The sequence below is a fragment of the Trachypithecus francoisi genome, unplaced genomic scaffold (genome assembly GCF_009764315.1).
Source record: "Trachypithecus francoisi isolate TF-2019V2 unplaced genomic scaffold, Tfra_2.0 Contig01474, whole genome shotgun sequence".
Lineage (NCBI taxonomy): Eukaryota > Metazoa > Chordata > Mammalia > Primates > Cercopithecidae > Trachypithecus > Trachypithecus francoisi.
In genome coordinates this window covers 15030001-15050874 of record NW_022681435.1, presented here as the reverse complement: position 1 = coordinate 15050874, position 20874 = coordinate 15030001, and the positions used below count along the sequence as shown (strand labels likewise).

Sequence of the window (20874 nt, the reverse complement as noted above, 5' to 3'; positions counted from 1 at the left end):
ATTTTAAATCTCATTATGAAAAAAAATTGAACATTTAATGAAGCAAAACAAAATAATTGAAGCATACTACTTTTCTTATATATAAAATAAATTAAGAAGATAAAATGGGCTGGGCGCAGTGGCTCACACCTGTAAACCCAGCGCTTTGGGAAGCCAAGGAGGGTAGATCACTTGAGGCCAGGGGTTCCAGACCAGCCTGGGCAATATGGCAAAACCCCGTCTCTACTAAAAATACAAAAAAAAAAAAAAAAATTAGCCAGGCCTGGTGGCACAGGCTGTAAATTCCAGCTACTCGGGAGGCTGAGGTGGGAGGATGGCTTGAGCCCAGGAAGTTGAGGTTGCAGTGAACCGAGACTGCACCACTGCACTCCAGCCTGGGCAACAGAGCGAGACTCTCTCAAAAAGAAAAGGAAAAAAAAAAAAGATGAAATGGAAAGGGAGGACTGAAGCTCAGCTTAAAGGACACAGAACAAACATTTTATAAGTGATAAAGGAAGTCTCTGCAGTGATATTTGAAAACTGATTCTGAATGTTAGAACAGTTCAAAATATTTTATCTCAGTCTCTGTTACTTGAGATTTGGTATTGCCAACCTCAGCTTCCTAAATTTTTAGGTACACATAGCTCTATAAGAGGATCAGCTTTCCTGGCCTTACTCCAAATTTTCTACCTGGGAAGTCTTTATGAAAGTCATCAGAAATATATAAATTCTCAGTATATGAGAAACTTTTATATGCTAAAAAATTATTCATAAAACTGAACAGCACTCAGAGTGCAAATAAAACAATAAAGTTTCTTCTGTTTGATGAAGAGGTTCTAGTCAAGGACAATGGAAAAAAATGAGTGCCTGAGTTTTCTGAGCTGATTTCTGTGCACTAGTTAAGAAGCGAATTTTCCCACTAGATGGGAATGCAGAAAAAAATACATTCACATCTCAATTCAAGCCACCCACTCACTGATATTCCAGGAAGAAGAATTTAAAAGATTAGATGGATTTATAAGTAATAGCATATCCTATATTCTTGGAAAATGTTCTCTTGCGATAGCAAAAAAGACTGTGATTGCCTCATGTGGATTGCATGCAAATGTTGATTCATGGACACAGGAACCATGACTCATCAAGTCCGTGGGATTGTTTCTTAAAAGAGGAGAGTAGGAAGACAAGGCCATGGAAAGCCTCCTTTTTTCTCTTATTCTTTGACCTGTCTATGGATTATAGACTGAAGTCACTGAGAACTGGAGAATGGACTTACTCTGAGAATTGTTCATGTATTCCAAGAAAGTAAAAGGTACATGTTGTGTATATATATATGGATAAGCGTGTTAAGACAGAACATGCATATATTTAGAACTGACACTTTAGAATAGAAAAGTTTACATCTAGAAAAACACAGCTCCGCACTGCTCCCATTAGACTGCATCAGGGAAGTAATATCGTACGAGTGCTGGAGAGAAGTCTATAATTACCAAAAGTTAAATCCTTCAAGAAGTAAAAGCACAGAGATTAGAATGTGACTGAAATGTATAGGTCTACATAAAATTGTCAGTATGTGTACAAGCCTAAAAATTCAATTTTATTCTTTTTTCTACTGATGTTGGTTGCCTCTACTAGGAATTTACACTTGGTAGGGTAATAAGTATTTATTCTGTACATAAATGCTTGTATGATCACAATCTATTAATCTAGTGAAATATAGATGAAGAGTCTGAAAAAGGGAATTGGTGGCACTAGTAAATTTCAGAGGAACTAATGAGAAACTTCTGGCAGAAAATAAGTGGTAAAGAACTTACTGTATCTGTGAATGGCTAGTATGCATATTTATCCCGATTTCAGTCCATTCAAACCAGGAAAATTAAAACTGTTATATAACATATATTTATATAATACATTGTGCATTCATATCCTTCTTGCTTTTCTGGTTCTGCCCATTAAGGCTTTTATAACTAAGAGATAAAAGTAATTATTTTTAGATTTTGGAACCACATTTATATATTAGATATTCCACATTGTGCTAATAAAATTGTAAGCTGATTGCAAAGAAATAAAAATCCATATTGAATATTTCGTATTACTATCCTCTTTCCCAGACGTTATTTGTTCTTGATCTTTAGGAGAATTCACTGAGAAAGGCTATGACAGACTGTAGTTTGCAAAGACCGTTGCCACAATGACTGCATCCCACACACCCTTATTATAAAATTGTTTTGACCCTCCTTCCGTTGAAAGTGCTTCTCTCTCTTTGATCTGAGTCAGCCTTTGAGATTCCCACCACCGATAATGGGTCTGAAGTGATGCTAAGTGACTTTTGAGGCAGAGTCATTCAAATGGCATTCTTCTCTCTGTGTTCTTAAGATGTTCACTTGCAGCCTAGCCCCAGTGTTGTGAGGAAGCCAAGCACTCCCTTAAATAGCCCCAGTGCAGGTGTCCCAACTGAGGCCTAGATGAGAACTGAGATGGACTGCCAGACATATGAGTGAGAGAGGCTGCAGCCCCCAGCCTTCCAGGCACGGCCAGCCTTTGAGCCATTGCAACTGAAGGCACAAGTGAGAGATATGATGTCCATGCCAAGCCATGCTCAAGATTCTTGAACAGAAGACGTGGTGGTTGCTGTTGATACGTTTTAATGATAATTGTTTGGAAAAGTTTGTTTCAAGACAATAGATAACTGGAACATAACAGCACTACAGCTATTTTCACAAAGGGGCAATAGCCAACATCACATAGTCGGAATACATCAGAACAAAGATGAATATCCAGGCCAATTAATCACAAGTCTGATGCCCCTAATGGTCCATGTATCAGACAACTTTTTCTGTAATCAATATCTCACAAAGTTGTGATTTTTCCACTATTAGTATTAACATATTTATTCATTTTTTATTTACCAAGTCCAAGATGCTATAAAAATTAAATAACACACTGGATATTTTAACCTTGTACATTAAGAATTCAGATACAATTAAAGTGAAGAGATGATAAAAACATAGTCATGATAAAAGTCAACTTAAAAGAATGAAAAACACTAACAAGTTATATACTACTTTTTAAAATTCAGAATATGAATATATGTCAAACTAATTTCTTTAAATCCTAAAACTTAATGACTAAACATGGATAAAATACATTATTAAATGACCAATCTATCAGTATTACCAATTTTAAGTGGTTTGAAACTTAGACTTGGGGCCGGGCGCGGTGGCTCAAGCCTGTAATCCCAGCACTTTGGGAGGCCGAGACGGGTGGATCACGAGGTCAGGAGATCGAAACCATCCTGGCTAACACGGTGAAACCCCATCTCTACTAAAAAAATACAAAAAAACTGGCCGGGCGAGGTGGCGGGCGCCTGTAGTCCCAGCTACTCGGGAGGCTGAGGCAGGAGAATGGCGTAAACCCGGGAGGCAGAGCTTGCAGTGAGCTGAGATCCGGCCACTGCACTCCAGCCCGGGCGAGAGCGAGACTCCGTCTCAAAAAAAAAAAAAAAAAAAAAAAAAAGAAACAGACTTGGTTAAGGGAGGCAACGATTAGCACTTACTCTCTTTCCTTCCATAAGATTTTTTGGAATTCATCCAAATGCACCTGCAAAGCTGAAATTTCAGTTACTTCATTTTCCAAAGGCAGATTTATTGCTTTCAGTCTCAGCCCAGCTTTCATTTCACCGTTTCCAGAACCACCATTGTTGAATAAATCAACACCATCTAGATTGGGTTTCATTTCCTCACTTAATTTTAGAGAATCAATAACCACATCTTCTTCCTGAAAAAAAAAAAAAAAAAAATTTAAACCTCTTGGAGAAAAATCGTGATGACGATACATTTTCATAAAGAAATAAATGTTATGATACAACAACAAATTCATATTTTTATTTCATATCATTCCCTAAAAGCGTTGTGTGGTCACACTTACTTACATTCTTCTTCAAACTTATTTTTTTCTATGTTCTACCTCTTTACAAAAAAAAATACATTTCTCAGAAGTTCTGCTTTAACTCTGTTTGTTCTCTTTTTCTAATCACGCCAAAAATAATCATGCACAAACTTGAACAGCTGTAAATAATTTTTAATGAGTTGATGAATTCCACTTTCAAGTTTCTTTTTTCATAAGACACTTACAGTTTCAAAGTAATTATTTTTTAACATTTTTGAAAGACAAGATAGAATTTTCAGGAAGCTCTTGAATATTTTAAAAAGCTTGCTTATTGCTTTATTTTAGTTCCCTTTATTGTTTTAATTCATGAGTCACATCTCAAATAGAATTTAATGGGGCACTTTAATAAACATGGGCATCAATACTAGAGCAACAACTGCACCGACACTCTTAGAGTGTAACTCAAAAACTTCACAGGGCTCATGCTGTTGGTATTTGTCTACAATTTAAATTTGCCCTGGTTTATAAGTTTAAAATGAAAGACAATTTCAAATAAAATCTCAATGAATAGTCAAGTTCAAATAAAATCTCAATGATACTTCACTTTTATTTTATTTTTTAAGTAGTATGTGAATGCCAGGTTACCTAGTGTGATTCATTCCTTAATTCTCTCAAGAATGTTCATTGCAATCATCTATATTATAATATTTTGACAAACAATAAAATAAGATGTGTTGTTTGAGGATGCATATACATATCTTTCTTGTTAGGTATAGAGTTGGCAAAGATGCTGGTCAAAATTTTAAGGAAAAACCTGATTGAAGCTTCTTCAACAGGTAATATTTATTTTCCTACCATCAGAAGGAATATCTGGAAGGATATTTTGCAAATAAATACATTTTTAATAAATAAGTATTATGTTTGATTTGTTCTTGACATTAATGTTAAGGAGATATTTCAGAAGAAATCCCAAAATATTGAGAATTTCCATCATAATACATGTGAAGAGAATCCTTCATTTTCTCAAATGCAGAGGCTAGTAACTTGTAATAATAAAAACGCTTTGTGGATTTAGAGAACTTGATGTGAGCTATGTTCCCTTATCCTCATCATTGCATTCTTCTAATGCATACATTAATACAGCTGAGTTTTGAGAATATATGTGATTTTCCAAAAGATACACACAAAGCCTAGATTATCAGCTTTGAACATTTTTAAAAGAAAACGTAGAAGACCAAATAAGCAGAAGTAATCATTTTACTGCAATCTTCTTAATTTTTTTATTTATAATTAAATCTAGGTTTTACCTACCATAAATTATATACATTATAGAATGGCTTAAAATACTAAATGCAATGGTAGAGGTGCAAGATATTAACTAATGTGTGTTAGAGAAGGAATTAAGTAGAAAGAAGTAACAAAATAAACTGAAACTATAATAAGAGGTAACAGGAGTTCCCAAAGTATGTTCTTTGGGTTGTTAATATTATTTACCAAGTTAAAATAAAAGAAAAAGAAAAAACAGGGTGGTGGTTCATGGATGAATACTTGTATAAACTGAGAGACTTTTTAAAGTTACATGTGTTTTGTACAGAATTCTCAGAAACTGAGATTCTAAGTATACCAAGAAATTCCATCAGTGGTCCATATAAAACATTTCCGAAGGTGCCCTATTTGCCTGCAGTACCCATTTTATAAGTAGTTAATTGTGAGGCTTGAGTCCCAAACATGGAGAACTATTCAAACTACTGTATGGATTGTTTACAATTTAGACATAATTAAGGCAAATGGAAAGAAATGTCTCCAAATATTTTCTTTTTAGATGAAAAATGCTGAGTTAATTTTTTCTATAAAGATTAGTGAAACCGGCCGGGCGCGGTGGCTCAAGCCTGTAATCCCAGCACTTTGGGAGGCCGAGGCGGGCAGATCACGAGGTCAGGAGATCGAGACCATCCTGGCTAACACGGTGAAACCCCGTCTCTACTAAAAAAATACAAAAAACTAGCCGGGCGAGGTGGCGGGCGCCTGTAGTCCCAGCTACTCGGGAGGCTGAGGCAGGAGAATGGCGTAAGCCCGGGAGGCGGAGCTTGCAGTGAGCTGAGATCCGGCCACTGCACTCCAGCCTGGGCGACAAAGCCAGACTCCATCTCAAAAAAAAAAAAAAAAAAAAAAAAGATTAGTAAAACCACTAGGATGGGCTGAACTTGTTTTTCCCCAAAATTTATTTGTTAAAGTCCTAACCCCCAGTACCATAGAATATGACTGTTGGTAGAGACAGGGCCTTTAAGGAGGTGATTTAGTTAAATTAGGCTCATTAGGTGACCTTACAAGAAGAACTTAAGACACAGACATGTGTACAGAGAAAAGACCATGTGAAGACACAGGGAGAAAATGGCTTTCTATAAGCCAAGGAGAGAGGCCTCAGAAGAAACCAACCCTGCTAGCACCTTGATCTTGTACTTCTAGTTTCTATAATTATAAGAAAATGAATTTCTGTTGCTTAAACCACTGTGATTATGGTACGTTTTTACGGTAGCCCTGGCAGACTAGTATAGTCACCACTGGATTTGTCACTTCCTTCTTCCTCCCCATCACTATCTATGACCTTCAGAAATTCACATAGTCTCTGGATTTTTTTCTTACCTTATTAATTGTGTCCTCCTTTGTAGACAATTGTCTTTTTACCAAACACTCTCTGATGGACTCATACATGTGTGAACTCACTTGAAATTGGTCTCTATGTTCACAGGATTCTTCTATGAAACCAGGAAGCTTCAGATCCTGGGTGTCTTTAGCTTCTAATGCCTCCTTCTGAGGTGGCAAACTCTGTTTCTTTTTCAGTGTACTCAATTCTTTCATCGTCATCTCTAGTTTTATTCTGAGTTGTCTTCCTTCCTCCCTGGCACTGTTCCTTTCAGCTCGAACTTTACTCCATTTTTCTCTCCAGTTGGCAGTGCAATCTGACCACCATCGCATGGTCTTTTCCATCTGAGCAGCTCTGGCCTTGACTTCTTCAAGCTCCCGCAGGCGAAGTTCTTCACAAATATCCCATTTGTTGGTGTTACATGAGTGTGCACAGAAATTGTGAGCAGCATGGGATTGTAGCCCATGAAGTGGGAAGCAGGTATCCCTGGGGGGTGAGGCAGGTGTCACCATGTCACCACGTGACTTAATTGATGATTGCTGCATCTGGAAGATCTGTGTTTCTTCAATTAATCGATGAATGGAATCTAAATTCTTATTCATCTTTAAGACCTGAGAAAAGATAGAGGACATAATTTCATCCTGAAATTTCCCTTGTAAATACAGGAATAAGACCTACATTTTTTTGTTTTTGAAATTTGATGAAAACAATGCCACTTTTTTTTTTTTTTTGGAGACAGAGTCTTGATCATGCAGTAGCATGATCTCGGCTCACTACAACCTCCGCCTCCAGGGTTCAAGCAATTCCCTTGCCTCAGCCTCCTGAGTAGCTGGGACTACAGGCACGCACCACCACGCCCAGCTAATTTTTTTGTATTTTAGTGGAGATGGGGTTTCACCATGTTGGTCAGGATGTTCTTGATCTTCTGACCTCGTGATCCACCCTCCTCGATCTCCCGAAGTGCTAGGATTACAGGTGTGAGCCACCACGCCCGGCCGCACTTTTTCAATATTGCATATTTTTCCAATGTAACTAAAAATATAGAGGAATTTAAACACTTGTAACTGTCCACTAAGAAATAGAAAATTCTCATATTCAATTTTGCCAAAAAAATACAAATAAAAATATAAAGATGCAATTGAAGATAGCATATGACATAAATAATTCATTTTGACAAATCCAGTCCTATTTAGGTCATATCTATTGCAACATTGTCCACTACAAAATACAAATTGTAATATTTGTTGTCCACTAACTACTTAATGGTTTTCTTTATCCCTGCTAAGCCTCAATTTGTTCAGGCAGAATGCACAACCTATTGATGTATAGGCAAATAAGCCTCTTATTTCAATGCCAGAGGTTAAATCATAGTCTACATTTTCCATGATGCCCTTCATCTGTTGACTATTGACTAGTCTCAAGGCAGCCATATGGCCTGACTCTGGCTGCTGGGATGTGAGATGAAGTGTGCTGAGATTTCCCATCCAGAAAAATATGAGAACATCATAATGAGGAACTCTCTTTCCTCTTCCTTTCTTGTGTTTGAATAAGGACATAGTTCTGGAAGAAGGTGAGTATAACAGCCTTCTCGTGACATTCAAAATGGTGAACCATGAAGATAAGAGCCTGATTTAAGGTATGAATTATGGCATGACAACATAGAAAGCATACCTCTGATTTCTTTGCTATTTGAGCAGAATAACCTACATTTATTTAAGTTATGATAGTTGAGTTTTCTGTTATTTTCAGGCAAAAGCACATCTAACTTATACATGAATTAATTTCTCACTGTGGTTAATATTGTGATAAGATCAAAAATAAAATATTATGAAAAAGACATGTTTCTTGTGTGTCAAAGGTTTTATAATCTGGTGGGTGAGAGAAGCACAGTTAAGTTTTAAAGATACATAATTTACATTATAACAAATACGTGTATTTGTTCAATAATTTTGTTTAGTATATAGTATGTGTCAAGTCAGTGTTAGATTATTAGGTATGGTCAAGGTGATCTACAGAGTACTGATGAAGTTATGACTATCACTTAGAAATGAGGAAACTTTACAGCGTAGATAACACGACATGGAGTCTTAGCCCAATGCAAAGCTTCATAAAGGAATTAAAATCAACTTTCCATATAAATACCAAACACAAATTAATTTGTAAGGCATACCATATGTAACAATACATATACCCAATTCTTTATGCAACATTGTAATATAGGTATATTAAGAATATAGTAAGTAGAATTTTAAAAAGTGCTCAAAACATGCAGCTTAATTTGTAAATTAATAAAGTTCCATGGCTGTATATAATTACCCATTTTTATTCTCAGATATGCTTTTCTGGTATAAATAACCTTATATAATATTTTATGTGCATGACATTTAATCCTCTCACTTTTTTTCATTTGCTTTTATATAGTTACAGATCATAAATCGCCTCCTTATGACCCATCTATTTAATCAACTGAATGGGTTTCATTACTATAACTAACTTACAAAATAAGCCTTTAATCATTGGGAAAAAAGACTACATAATATTTTAAAAGATGAATATTAAGGCTATCTTATTAAGAGATCTTATAATATTAAACTTAATATTAACTTTTAATGGTAGAGAAGAAAACATTTTAACAAGTGTTATATAGAGATGTCAAACCACTTCACTCTTCATTATAATACTTGTTATAATAATATAGACACATGGTTGTAATTATTTTTGTTAGAATTGGTATATGTCCAATCATGTTTCATTTATTGCTGATTTGGAGTATTTTGTTCCCTTCATATATTGTAATTCAGAGGGCAATGAGAATACAACTGACCAAACTCCAACACCAATATAAAAAAGAAAAGAACAAAAGGAACTCTTAATTAGAAACAGTATATATATATATATATATACACACACACACCACACACACACACACAAATACATATATATATTTACTATTCACTGTTTAATGATATGTCTTTTGGTTGAAATTCCAAAGTGAAGACACAGAATTTAATTCAGCATATTAAACTTAAAATTATCCTTGCTAGTTTTCAAAATAAATCAGTATCATAAAATTGTAATGTCTTTAAATGTCTCATTAACTTTTATTTCACTAGTGTTTTGAAGACTCTATAATTGGATTCTGGTACATTGAGATCTTGCCTACCAATTAACTGTGTATTTTTTCACATCTGACTAAATAAAAATGAGTTGGGCTTAATCAGTCAGTCCTTGAACTTGAAGAGTATTTCCTGTTTTAAAAAGTTTTCTCAGGCAAGGAAAACTTGCTTGAGATGAGGGTGGTTAACACACATATGCATGCACTAAAGTCTTCATTTCCCTATACAAATGTGTGCACTCTTCGTATTTTAGCTCAGACAACTATGAAAGTATTTGCCAGTGGTTGTAGAACAGGGCCACTGATAACGTGGGAAAATATTTTAACGCTGTTGACTCTGGTTTCTTGTACTGATTTTTGCGTTGTAAAAATGCTTATACAATCGGTCCACCATGATTCCTGCAAATATTTTTGCATGTAGTACATAACCAAATAAAATCTTAAGGGTCTACAAAGTATATATAATATCACTAACAAAATTATTTGTTGCCAAAGGAGAACTTCATGTGTCAGATAGTGGACTCTAGCCTCTATTGGGTAGAGTCTTACTCTGCCACTTTTTAGACGATGATCTTGCACCAATTACATAAACTGCCTTTCACTAAATATCCTTAGTATAGAAGGAGACAAGAATAGCATGGGCCTCATTGAATTCTTGTGACTATTAAAAGGGAAAACGCCTGCAGACTGGTTAACCCTAGCTATCCTGTAGGCAAGGCATACATTTTTCTCTGTTATACAAGTCATTAGTATGTCACCTTGACATACTAATGTACCATTTACTTTTTTGTATGTTTTTCCCTCTGTCTTTTGAAAGAGAAATGATGTACTTAAAAAAACAGGAAAAGCATAGGAAAGATGAAATCTACAAAAGTGCTCTGTATTTCGTGTAACAAAGTTGCAGTTCCAATTTCTATATAATATTGATATTAATCAATGGAATAGTCAGTACTATTATGATCCCCATCTTAATGATAAAGAAACCAGGATTTAGTCTCTGATGTATCCAGCCAAGTCATACAGTTAGAAAGGGTCAACCCAGTTTGGAAACTAAGGAAATTTGAATCCAGAGCTACCACCTCTTCATATAAAAATTCTACAGCTTTAAAATATCAACTGTTTTCACTCTAAATCTTTTAGAGTATTTCAGGAATACATTTGGCATACTTCCACTTTGGATATTTTTATGCTAAAATAGCTCCTATTAAATTACACAACAATTAGTCTTCTCATCCTGACACTGTCTTTGAGTTCATTCAATCTCCTGATCACAGCTCAAAGGGACTGTGAGGTCCAGGCCTGTCCAACCCTCTGGCCTCCTCTTTGTCAGTTCATCTTCCACATCCCCTGAGTCGGCTACCCTGGGCGTGTCCACTCCTTGCACAACCTCACCTCCACCTTCTCCTTGGTGCAACCTGTTTGCTCTGCAGGAGTACGCTCCCCTCTCTCCACAGACCCTCCTTCCCCTGGCTTCTCATCCTTCAGGTAGCAGGTTATACTTTCCTACTAACTAAATCTGTGATCGGAGAATTCTAGATCCCTTAGTGGCCCTTTGTCTAAGGGTGTCCAAGGGAGAGGACACAGTCACGGGTTCTTAGTTTCTGTTTCTGACTGGGCTACCAAAACCCTTTCCTCATCCCTCTTTTCCAACTATCACTAGAAGCAGAAGCTAAAAACCAAGGTTTCCTGCTGCTGAAAGCCTAAAACAAAACAAAACCCAACAACAACAACAAAATAAGGTGGGTTGAGTATCCACCGCTGACCTGCTCCTAGAAAGTGAACAAAACAGACATCACTTCTGCCATCCTGAATGCTGCTAACAATCATAAACAACAAACCAAATGAACAATTACAGTTTTTAACTATATCGTTGAAACTATATACAGTGTATTGTAATCCAAAAACTCCCTGTGTACTTAGCAAAGTCTCTCCCAAGTGACACTTGATGTATCATCTGAAGAATGAAATGAAGCAAAAAGAAAAGCATTTTTGGCAGAAGTTAAACTTCCATGGCAGGATAAAACAGACATTACAAAGATTTTTGTCTTATTGTTTATAGTTATTGCTTTATCTTAATCTATAGAAAACGACACCTTTGTTGAATTTTTTTTCCTAAGAAGCATAGGACCTGTAATGCACACAAAATAACAAAAGCCATTTGCAGTGAGAAAATGGATTAACACAGATTCAAAGTACAATGCTAAGAAAGAATCATTATGATAGACATGATGAAATATAATCTGATAAAAAGAATCAGATTTTAATATTCAGGAAAATAAACACTTTATTGTATTATAAAATGTGACCTGTCAAACATGCAGAAATGATGAGTATGAAAATTCATTTCATATAGGTCTAAAGCAAATACATATATATATATATATATATATATATACATGAATTTTTGTAACAGTACACAGAATGTTAAATGGAAGACTATAGTTGTGATGATGAGATAAATGAAACCATTACACTAAATGGCCACATGACATCATATGTATGTAGTTCAAGATTTGCTCATGGTTAAATATTCTATTCTAAAAATCCTTACACTGTAGCAAATTATACAGACAGTTTCTGTCTATGCTTGTTGGTGCAAATGAGAGGCTTTTAAATTGTATACAGACAGAAAATAATTTGCCAAAGCAGGCAACTAATAACATAAAATAAATTTGAACAACTTGTCAATAATTTAAAACTTAGATGTTTTACTTTCAAAAGCATTGTAACATAAAATGAGCAGAAACACAAAGTTTAAAACATAATTTCATGTTTGCCAAGTCTTTATTAAATTTTAAATAGCATTATTTGATCAGATAGAAATTGTCTCTATTGGCCGGGCGCGGTGGCTCAAGCCTGTAATCCCAGCACTTTGGGAGGCCGAGGCGGGCGGATCACAAGGTCAGGAGATCGAGACCATCCTGGCTAACGCGGTGAAACCCTGTCTCTACTAAAAAATACAAAAAACTAGCCCGGGCGAGGTGGCGGCCACCTATAGTCCCAGCTACTCGGAGGCTGAGGCAGGAGAATGGCGTGAACCCGGGAGGCGGAGCTTGCAGTGAGCTGAGATCGCGCCACTGCACTCCAGCCTGGGCGACAGGGTGAGACTGCGTCTCAAACAAAAAAAAAAAAAAAAAAGAAATTGTCTCTATTTTAAATAACTGGGATGGAATTAATACAGTAAACGAGACCTTTTGCTAGCTTACTCTTCATTGCTCCCTCTTTAAGCTATTGCTATTACCTAGTGTTATTGAAGCAATGTGTCACTGGTTCAAATCTATGTGATGCCTTTCCTTTAGGCTAGGTTTTCAGTAAAATTATTTGAGAAAAAATCGTGATAAAGTATTATGTTTCTAAGATAATGTTCAATGATTTTTAAAACTCCAGTTCTTTAAAAATAAACTATTTCAGAGTCTCTCCACATAGTATCTTGATGTCATTGCTGTGTTTTCTATAAGTTTTAAGGGGCTTAAAAATTACATTATAATAATAACCTCATAGATCAGAGAGAAAAAGTGACCAGTCTGACTTCTTTATAATACGAATAAAGAAATACAGAGAGATCCAAAATCCATAATCCGTTTTATAAAGTGTCAATGCATAATTTGTAATGAGTCTTGGAAAAATAAAATTCCTGTTTTCTGGCAGGCTGATCAGCTTGAGGCCTTTATGGTGCTTTGCCTGCCAAGTACAAATTTAGGTTCAGACAATTTAGACTTTCTTGGTGGATACATCATTTAACTACTCTTATGAAGTACTTGGGATGCCAAGCAGGTTCAAGAAAGCTCTGCTTTAAAATATTGCTGAAATTTCTCACCAGTGTACAAATTTTGAGACTTAAAGAGATTATGTAATACATTTGAGCTTAGCAGCCTAAGTATATTTCTATATTATATAGAATACATATGGAATAAATGTAATATACAGTATTATATATACATATACATGTATATATAGTCTGTTCTACATATTTTACCTGTTTGTATGAAAACCTGATAGTCAATTCATCAGCATTTTAAAATATTTATACCTATGCCAGGTTTTAGTTAACAAAGCCACAAACTATCCCAATGTTCTCATGCAATCTAATCCAACTTAATGGTGCCAAATAAAAAAGCCAAAATGTTTCTTGAGACCTTAAGCCAAAAATAAAATTAACATTAGCTCTGCTGGAACTATATAGCCCCACCTAATCTTGTTTTTATATAAGAATGTGCTTAGCAGCTTAGCACTATTTCCAGGTGGCTAACAGACATGGTGCACACTTTATGGGAAATAACACTGCACAAGCCTGATATTGTTAAAGATTCTACCACTTTCTAAATTTGGGCAGGTGACTGTATCTGAAATTTACATTACTATGTAAACATCATCTTGTAGAACCTCATATCGATTAAATGACAATGATGACAATGTAACTGTTTCCAGAAACACTAAAATGTTAAAAGGAAATTAAAATGAGAGCACATAGCCAATAACTCCAAATGATAATTATTATCAGTATTTAATGTGAGAGAAAATCACTCTATGAAATAATTCCTATCATAGTTCCACTACAAATTAGGTGGTACTAAGAAAAGGATGATTACATCATCAAGATCAGGGAATTTTTTCTATTTGTTATTGTTGTTTTTACATTTAAAGTCATTTATTTGTTAAAATTATAGATTTTCGTTAACATTGAATTCATTGAGATTTCCAAATATCTTTGTGCATTTAAGGTTTCAGGAAACCAAACCACAGATGACCCCAATTTTCCTATGCATTTTCTAAGCAAAATTCCTAAAGCATTTACCATATTCGCACTTATTCTTAAAGAATCTGTGTGGCTAAGTCACAGGATCTTCACAGGTCTATTTACACTTTGTGGTGAACAGGAGAAAGCTCTTATGTATCAGTAAAATGCGGTAAAATTTTCTCACACCTGTTTGATAGGATGTGCAAAGCTGCCAGCTGCTTTCTGTTGGCTCACTGGAAACTTTTCTCAGACTTCATGAAGTTTGAAGAGTGAAGCTCAAAGATTGTCCTATTATTTTCAAAAAGCACTTATAATTTTTTTAATCAAAACAAAATTTATTCTTAAAGTCAGTTTTATTTTCCCGACAGTACATTCTTTACATTAATAATCCAAATGGGCTAAACTATATTCCACATCAAAAAGCTGAGAGAAAAAATTGGATTCAGAAGCAGACATTTTACAATGTACCTAAGACTTTTATGAGCAATACCTGTGCATGTGTCCAAATACTCCACTTCAGTCATCCCAGCTCTTAAAGCAAAAAGTATTTATGTAAAATCATGCATGGTATGGTATGTTAAACTTTATTTTGTATGTATGATCTGGAATTCAATTTTCACTGTAAACAGCACGACCAAAGAGTAAGATTTACACTTAAAAAAATATAAATTGAACCAACAAAATGTTTTTAAAAGCCCAGCTTCTTCACATTCCAAAATTTCTGGTGAATCCAAATGTTGTAGCGAACATGTAAGAAAGATGGGGCAAGATAGTTTTTTCTTTCAGAAAAGAGAAAGATCAGACATAAGAAACCTATGCCTTTCACCCAGACTTCAAAAGGAAGAAAGCCAGAAAAGTCACTTTTCAAATATACCCCCTAAGAAGTTGTGTAAGACTGTCATACCTGTCTTGAAGATCAAGTCAAGCAATATTTGAAAATTATAACAGTATTTAACTTATTTATTCCGTATATTGATTGGAAGTGACATGACAGAATATATTTAAATATATATTTAAATAATTTAACTATATTTAAATAAAAGAAATAATTTAAATTTTTTAAAGTAACAATTAAAATAAAAGAAAAACAATTCAAATATATTTGAAATTGTTTTGAAATATATTTGAATTGGCATTTCCTTTATTTTGCTCTCCTTTTTCTAAGTTTCTTGTGGTAGGAACTTAGGTTGAGAACTTTATTTCTTATGTAAGAATTTAGGGCATAATCTTTCTTTGCTGCACTATGTTAGCTGTCTTTCAAATATTTGATGTTAAAGTATTTTCATTTTATTCAGTTTTGTATTTTTTTTATTTTCTTGGCGAATTCCTTATTGAACCATGAATTATTTAGACATGTGTTGTCTAATTTTTACTTCTTTAGAGATATTTCTGTTGTGATTTTTAGTTTGATTTCATCACAGACAGATGACATACTCTGCCTAATTTCAATTATTTTACATTAGTTGAAGTTTTTTTTTTTTTTGTATAGGATATGTACCTTGGTGAATGTTACATGACACTTTAAAATATGTATGTTCTGCAATTGTATGGTGGAATCTTCTATACATGACAATTAGATCCTATTTGCTGATTATATCGTTCAGATTCTCTATACCTTTGCTGATTTTCTGTGTAGTCATTTTACTAGTTGTTCAGAGAGATTTCTGAAATCCTCAGCTGTAATTCCTGATTTGTCTATTTCTCTTTTCAGTTCTACCTGTTTTTGCTTCATATGTTTGGAAGTTGTGTTGTTTTGTGTATACTCATGTAGGATCATTATGTCTTCCTGATGTATTGATCCTTTTATCATCAAGAAATTTTCCTCCTTGTCTGTGGTGGGTTTTTGTTTTGTTCTGAAGTAACATCTCTGGTATTAACATAGCCACTCTTAGGTATTTTTTAAAAAACTAGTATTTCCAAGGTATTTTTTTTCCATTCTGTTATTTAACATTCTTTTATTTGTGATAGATGGCAATCTTAATTGATGATCTGAGGAAGTGAGTTTCTTGTTAAGTTTCTTATTAATAGCATGTAACTTGTTCATGCTTTTTGTTTGTTTGCTTATTTTTCTTTTATTCACCCTGCCAGTCTCTGACTTCTACCTGGTCTATTTAGGCCGTTTACATTTACAGTAATTATTGATGTGTTAGAACTTATATCTGCCATTTTATAATTTGTTTTCTTTCTGTCCTCTCTTTCCATCCCTGCTTTTCTTCTTTTGCTTTCCTGTTTGCTATTTGAATTTTTGTGTGGATTCCACCTGGCTGATATATGTACAGTATTTTTTAGTTTATCACTTTGTACAGTTTTCATACTTGTTGTTCTGAGAGTTAAAATACACACATGTAACAGCCTTATCTACTGGAAATGAGTATTTCATCTCTTCAAGTGAATTATGGACAACTTACTTCTGTTTAGGTCATTTTACCTTCTCTATCATTAAATATCACTTTCTTGAGTATAAAATGATTTTATAATTTTTATTTCAATCATTAAATATGATTCATAAAACAAATGAGGAGAAAGATATTCTATCATATATTCATATTTCTATTTGATTGTTTCTTCTTGTTTTTTGATGCTACGGGATTCTTATCATTTTGTTTCTCTTTATAGAATTTCCTTTAGCCAATTTTTAAGGGTAGTTCCTGCTATTAATAGCATCTTCTAGTTTTCCTTCATCTGGTATCTTTACTCTCCATTCATTCCCAAAGGATAGTTTTACCAGTTCTACAATTATCACTTGATTTTTTTTTGACACTTAAAAATGTACCATCTCCTTGTAGCCTTTGTGGCTTCAGGTAAGAAATTCACTATCATTTGAATTGATATTCCTAGTGTTGACATTTTGTATTAGAAGTTCAGCATTGGTTATATAGTAATGTAAATACTATGGCATGTAAATCTTTCATTTTAACTCTTATCCATGAATTTCAAATATAGATTATAGCTATGTAACAATTAATGTAATCAATCAGGCACTAATAAGTGCCAAGAAAAAGTGAGATTATGGCCATGACTGCAAACCTTGTAATTATATTTTGTTTTATTCTTGAAATGTTTCCTTAACCTCAGAATAATTGGGTAAAATGGTAAAGAAAAAAGTTCAAATTGATTTTCCCAGTGTGTGTGAATATCATTTTTTAAAATTAAAATATAGACAAACTTCTAAAATGTCCCTCACTTATCCCCCCTTTTGGTATTCACAGCCTTGTCTAACTCCCTTCCTCTCAGTGGGGGCTGGCCCTGTGACCTGCTTTTAATGAATATAATGTTATAAAAGTGGTAAGATGTGACTTCTGAAATCAGGTTATGAAAGAATGAGGTTTCCATGTTGCTAGCATTCTTTCTATTGCCTTTTCTCTTGGTCACTGATGAATCCAAGAGTCACGTCATAAGCAGTTGTTTGGAGAGGCCCACGTGGCAAGTAACTGAGGAAGGCTTCTGGCCACCAGCTCCCAGAAACTAAATCCTGCCTACAACCATTTGTGGAAGCGTGGCAGCAGATCTACCCCACGTTGAGTCTTCAATCCACTGCAGCTCTGGTTGACACCTTCCCTGAAGCCTATGAGAGAGACCCAGGGCCAGAGGATTCAATTAAGCCACACCTGTATTCCACAGAAACGATATTGCTGCATAAAAAATTACAACAAAATTTAGTTTCTTAGAACACTATATTTATTACCTCACAGTTTCTGTGTCTGCAGTCTATTAAAAGAATGTGAATTGTCAGAAAAATGCATTTTAATCTCTTGATATTTGGAAAATAAAAACAAACAAGAGAGAAATATTCTAGGTTTTGATTAGTATATGTTAACTCTCTAAAGAGGTGACAGCAACAGGAAATACAAATTGACATTAAATGGTGCCTTTAACAATTTAAAATTAGAAAATGAGAACACTGTACAGATTCATTTTCCAAAAGTGCTTTTCAAGAGCACACGACTACTTATAAGTACAGAATACTTGGATTTTGTACTTGGATTTTATACAAGCAGAATTACTGCATTTAATTCATTGCATGATCTTCCATTGAAGGGTATGTAAAGATGAACATGTTCATTTTTACATCTTGAAGTTTTAATAACTTATTGAGTTTATTTATTTATTTATTATCATTTTTATTTTTTGAGTCTTGCTGTGTTGCTTAGGCTGGAGTACAGTGAAGTAACCTCAGTTCACTGCAACTTCTGCCTCCCTGGTTCAAGTGATTCTCCTGCCTTAGCCTCCTGAGTAGCTGGGGCTACAGGCACGTACCACATGCCCGACTAATTTTTATATTTTTAGTAGAGACGGAGTTTTGCTATGTTGGCCAGGCTGGTCTCTATCTCCTGGCTTCAAGTGATCTGACCACCTCAGCCTCCTAAAATGCAGGCATTACAGACTGCACCTGGCCTAATTTACTGAAAAATATTTTTAAACTTCAAACGCAAATATTGTTTTACTTTGGAAAAATGGAACTGCCAATGTATTATTTAGCTTTTTCTTTCCCATTTTTTGAATGCCAAATACAATAGCATGAGAAAAGCTTTCTATTCAAATAGCACCTTAAGTTCAGTAGCGCTTACTTTGAACACAAAAAGTGGCATTAAAATCTTTAAGCACATCAGTTTCATCAGTTTCATTTACTATGAGAATAAATCATTTTAGTGCCTCTCAATATATTTTATAATATTTACCTTTATATAAGAGTAACTTCTGTAAATCAAATAACAGATAAACTGAACTGCTTGGCATCTAACAATGAAACTTGTGGACAGCAAGAAAGAGAGAAAGATAAAAGAGAAAACTAGTTCAACCATTGTGGAAAACAGCGTGGCGTTTCCTCAAGGATCTAGAACTAGAAGCACCATTTGACCCAGCCATCCCATTACTGAGTGTATACCCAAAGGATTATAAATCATGCTGCTATAAAGACACATGCATGCATATGTTTATTGTGGCACTATTCACAACAGCAAAGACTTGGAACCAATCCAAATGCCCATCAATGACAGACTGGATTAAGAAAGTGTGGCACATATACACCATGGAATACTATGCAGTCATAAAAAAGATGAGTTCATGTCCTTTGTAGGGACATGGATACAGCTGGAAACCATCATTCTCAGCAAACTATCGCAAGAACAGAAAACCAAACACCGCATGTTCTCACTCATAGGTGGGAACTGAACAATGAGATCACTTGGACACAGGAAGGAGAACATCACACACCGGGGCCTGTTGTGGGGTCGGGGGAGGGGGGAGGGATAACATTAGCAGATATACCTAATGTAAATGATGAGTTAATGGGTGCAGCACACCAACATGGCACATGTATACATATGTAACAAACCTGCACATTGTGCACACGTACCCTAGAACATAAAGTATAGTGAAAAAAAGAAAAAGAGAGAGAGAAATTATCAGGAATTTTCCTGAGTATTTCACATATATTAACCTATTTCCTTCTTACCAGAATCCAAGAGGTACATATATATTTGTCTCTCTATGCCTTTCCAGATTTTATTTATGGAGTGCATGTGTGAGTGTGTGATAGTGTGTACATGTAAGATAGACAAAGACTTTTTCAGATCAGCAAAGATCTATTTTAATCATTGTTATTATTACACATCATTTTTTACATTGTAATTTCATGGAGATTTGACTTAAGAGAAAACATTTCCAAATACTTATATTATCATGTCAGTCTGACTATTCTGTACTATTCAAATAACAACTTGTGCCCATTTCAATATTTTTATTTTTCTGCCTATATTTTATCCAGTGAAATGTGTTTTAGGAATGTAATTGAAATTCACAGGTTTTAGCTGAAACCATTCCCCTTGAGAACTGGAACAAGACGAGGATGCCCACTCTCACCACTACTATTCAACCTAGTACTGGAAGTCCTGGCAGGAATGATCAGGCAAGAGAAAGAAATAAAAGGCATCCAAATTGAAAAAGAAGTCAAACTATCTCTCTTCACTAATGATATGATTCTATAATTAGAAAACCCGAAGACTTTGCCAAAAGACTCAGAATAGAAAACTCAGAAATATAACCACACACCTACAACCATCCAAATCTATGAAAAAGCCAAGAAAAACAAGCAATGGGAAGAGGCCTCCTCATGCAGTACATGTTGCTGGGATAGCTGGCTAGCCATATGCAGAGAATGAAACTGGACCCTTGCTTTTTACTATACACAAACACTAACTCAAGATGAATTAAAGGTGTAAATGTAAGCCCTCAAACTATACAATTCTGAAAAGAATTTTATAAAATAAAAGAATTTCTATAAAAGAAAGGAAAAACTAGGAAATACCCTTCTTGACATCAGCCTTGGCAAATAATTTTTGGCTAAGTCTCCCAAAGCAATTGCAAAAGAAAAACCCTAAAACTGACAAGTGGGACCTAAGTAAATTAAAGAGCTTTTGCACAGCAAAAGAACCTATCAACAGAGTAAACAGACAGCCGGCAGAATGGGAAAAATTATTCACAAACTACACATCCAGCAAACGTCTTAATATC

General features: G+C 34.8%; 1 protein-coding gene across 3 annotated transcripts in view; it reads right to left on the bottom strand.

Annotated features, from left to right (window-relative positions):
• Nucleotides 1–20874, bottom strand: part of CCDC102B (coiled-coil domain containing 102B) — a 353588-nt gene that overhangs the window by 231164 nt on the left and 101550 nt on the right. For all 3 annotated transcript variants that reach the window (XM_033175326.1, XM_033175317.1, XM_033175335.1), the window contains 2 exons: nucleotides 6508–7119; nucleotides 3533–3753 (listed from right to left, as the gene is read on the bottom strand). In XM_033175326.1, coding sequence (XP_033031217.1) covers nucleotides 3533–3753; nucleotides 6508–7110 — 824 coding nt within the window. In that variant the 5' untranslated portion in view covers nucleotides 7111–7119. The remainder of the gene's footprint in view (nucleotides 1–3532; nucleotides 3754–6507; nucleotides 7120–20874) is intronic.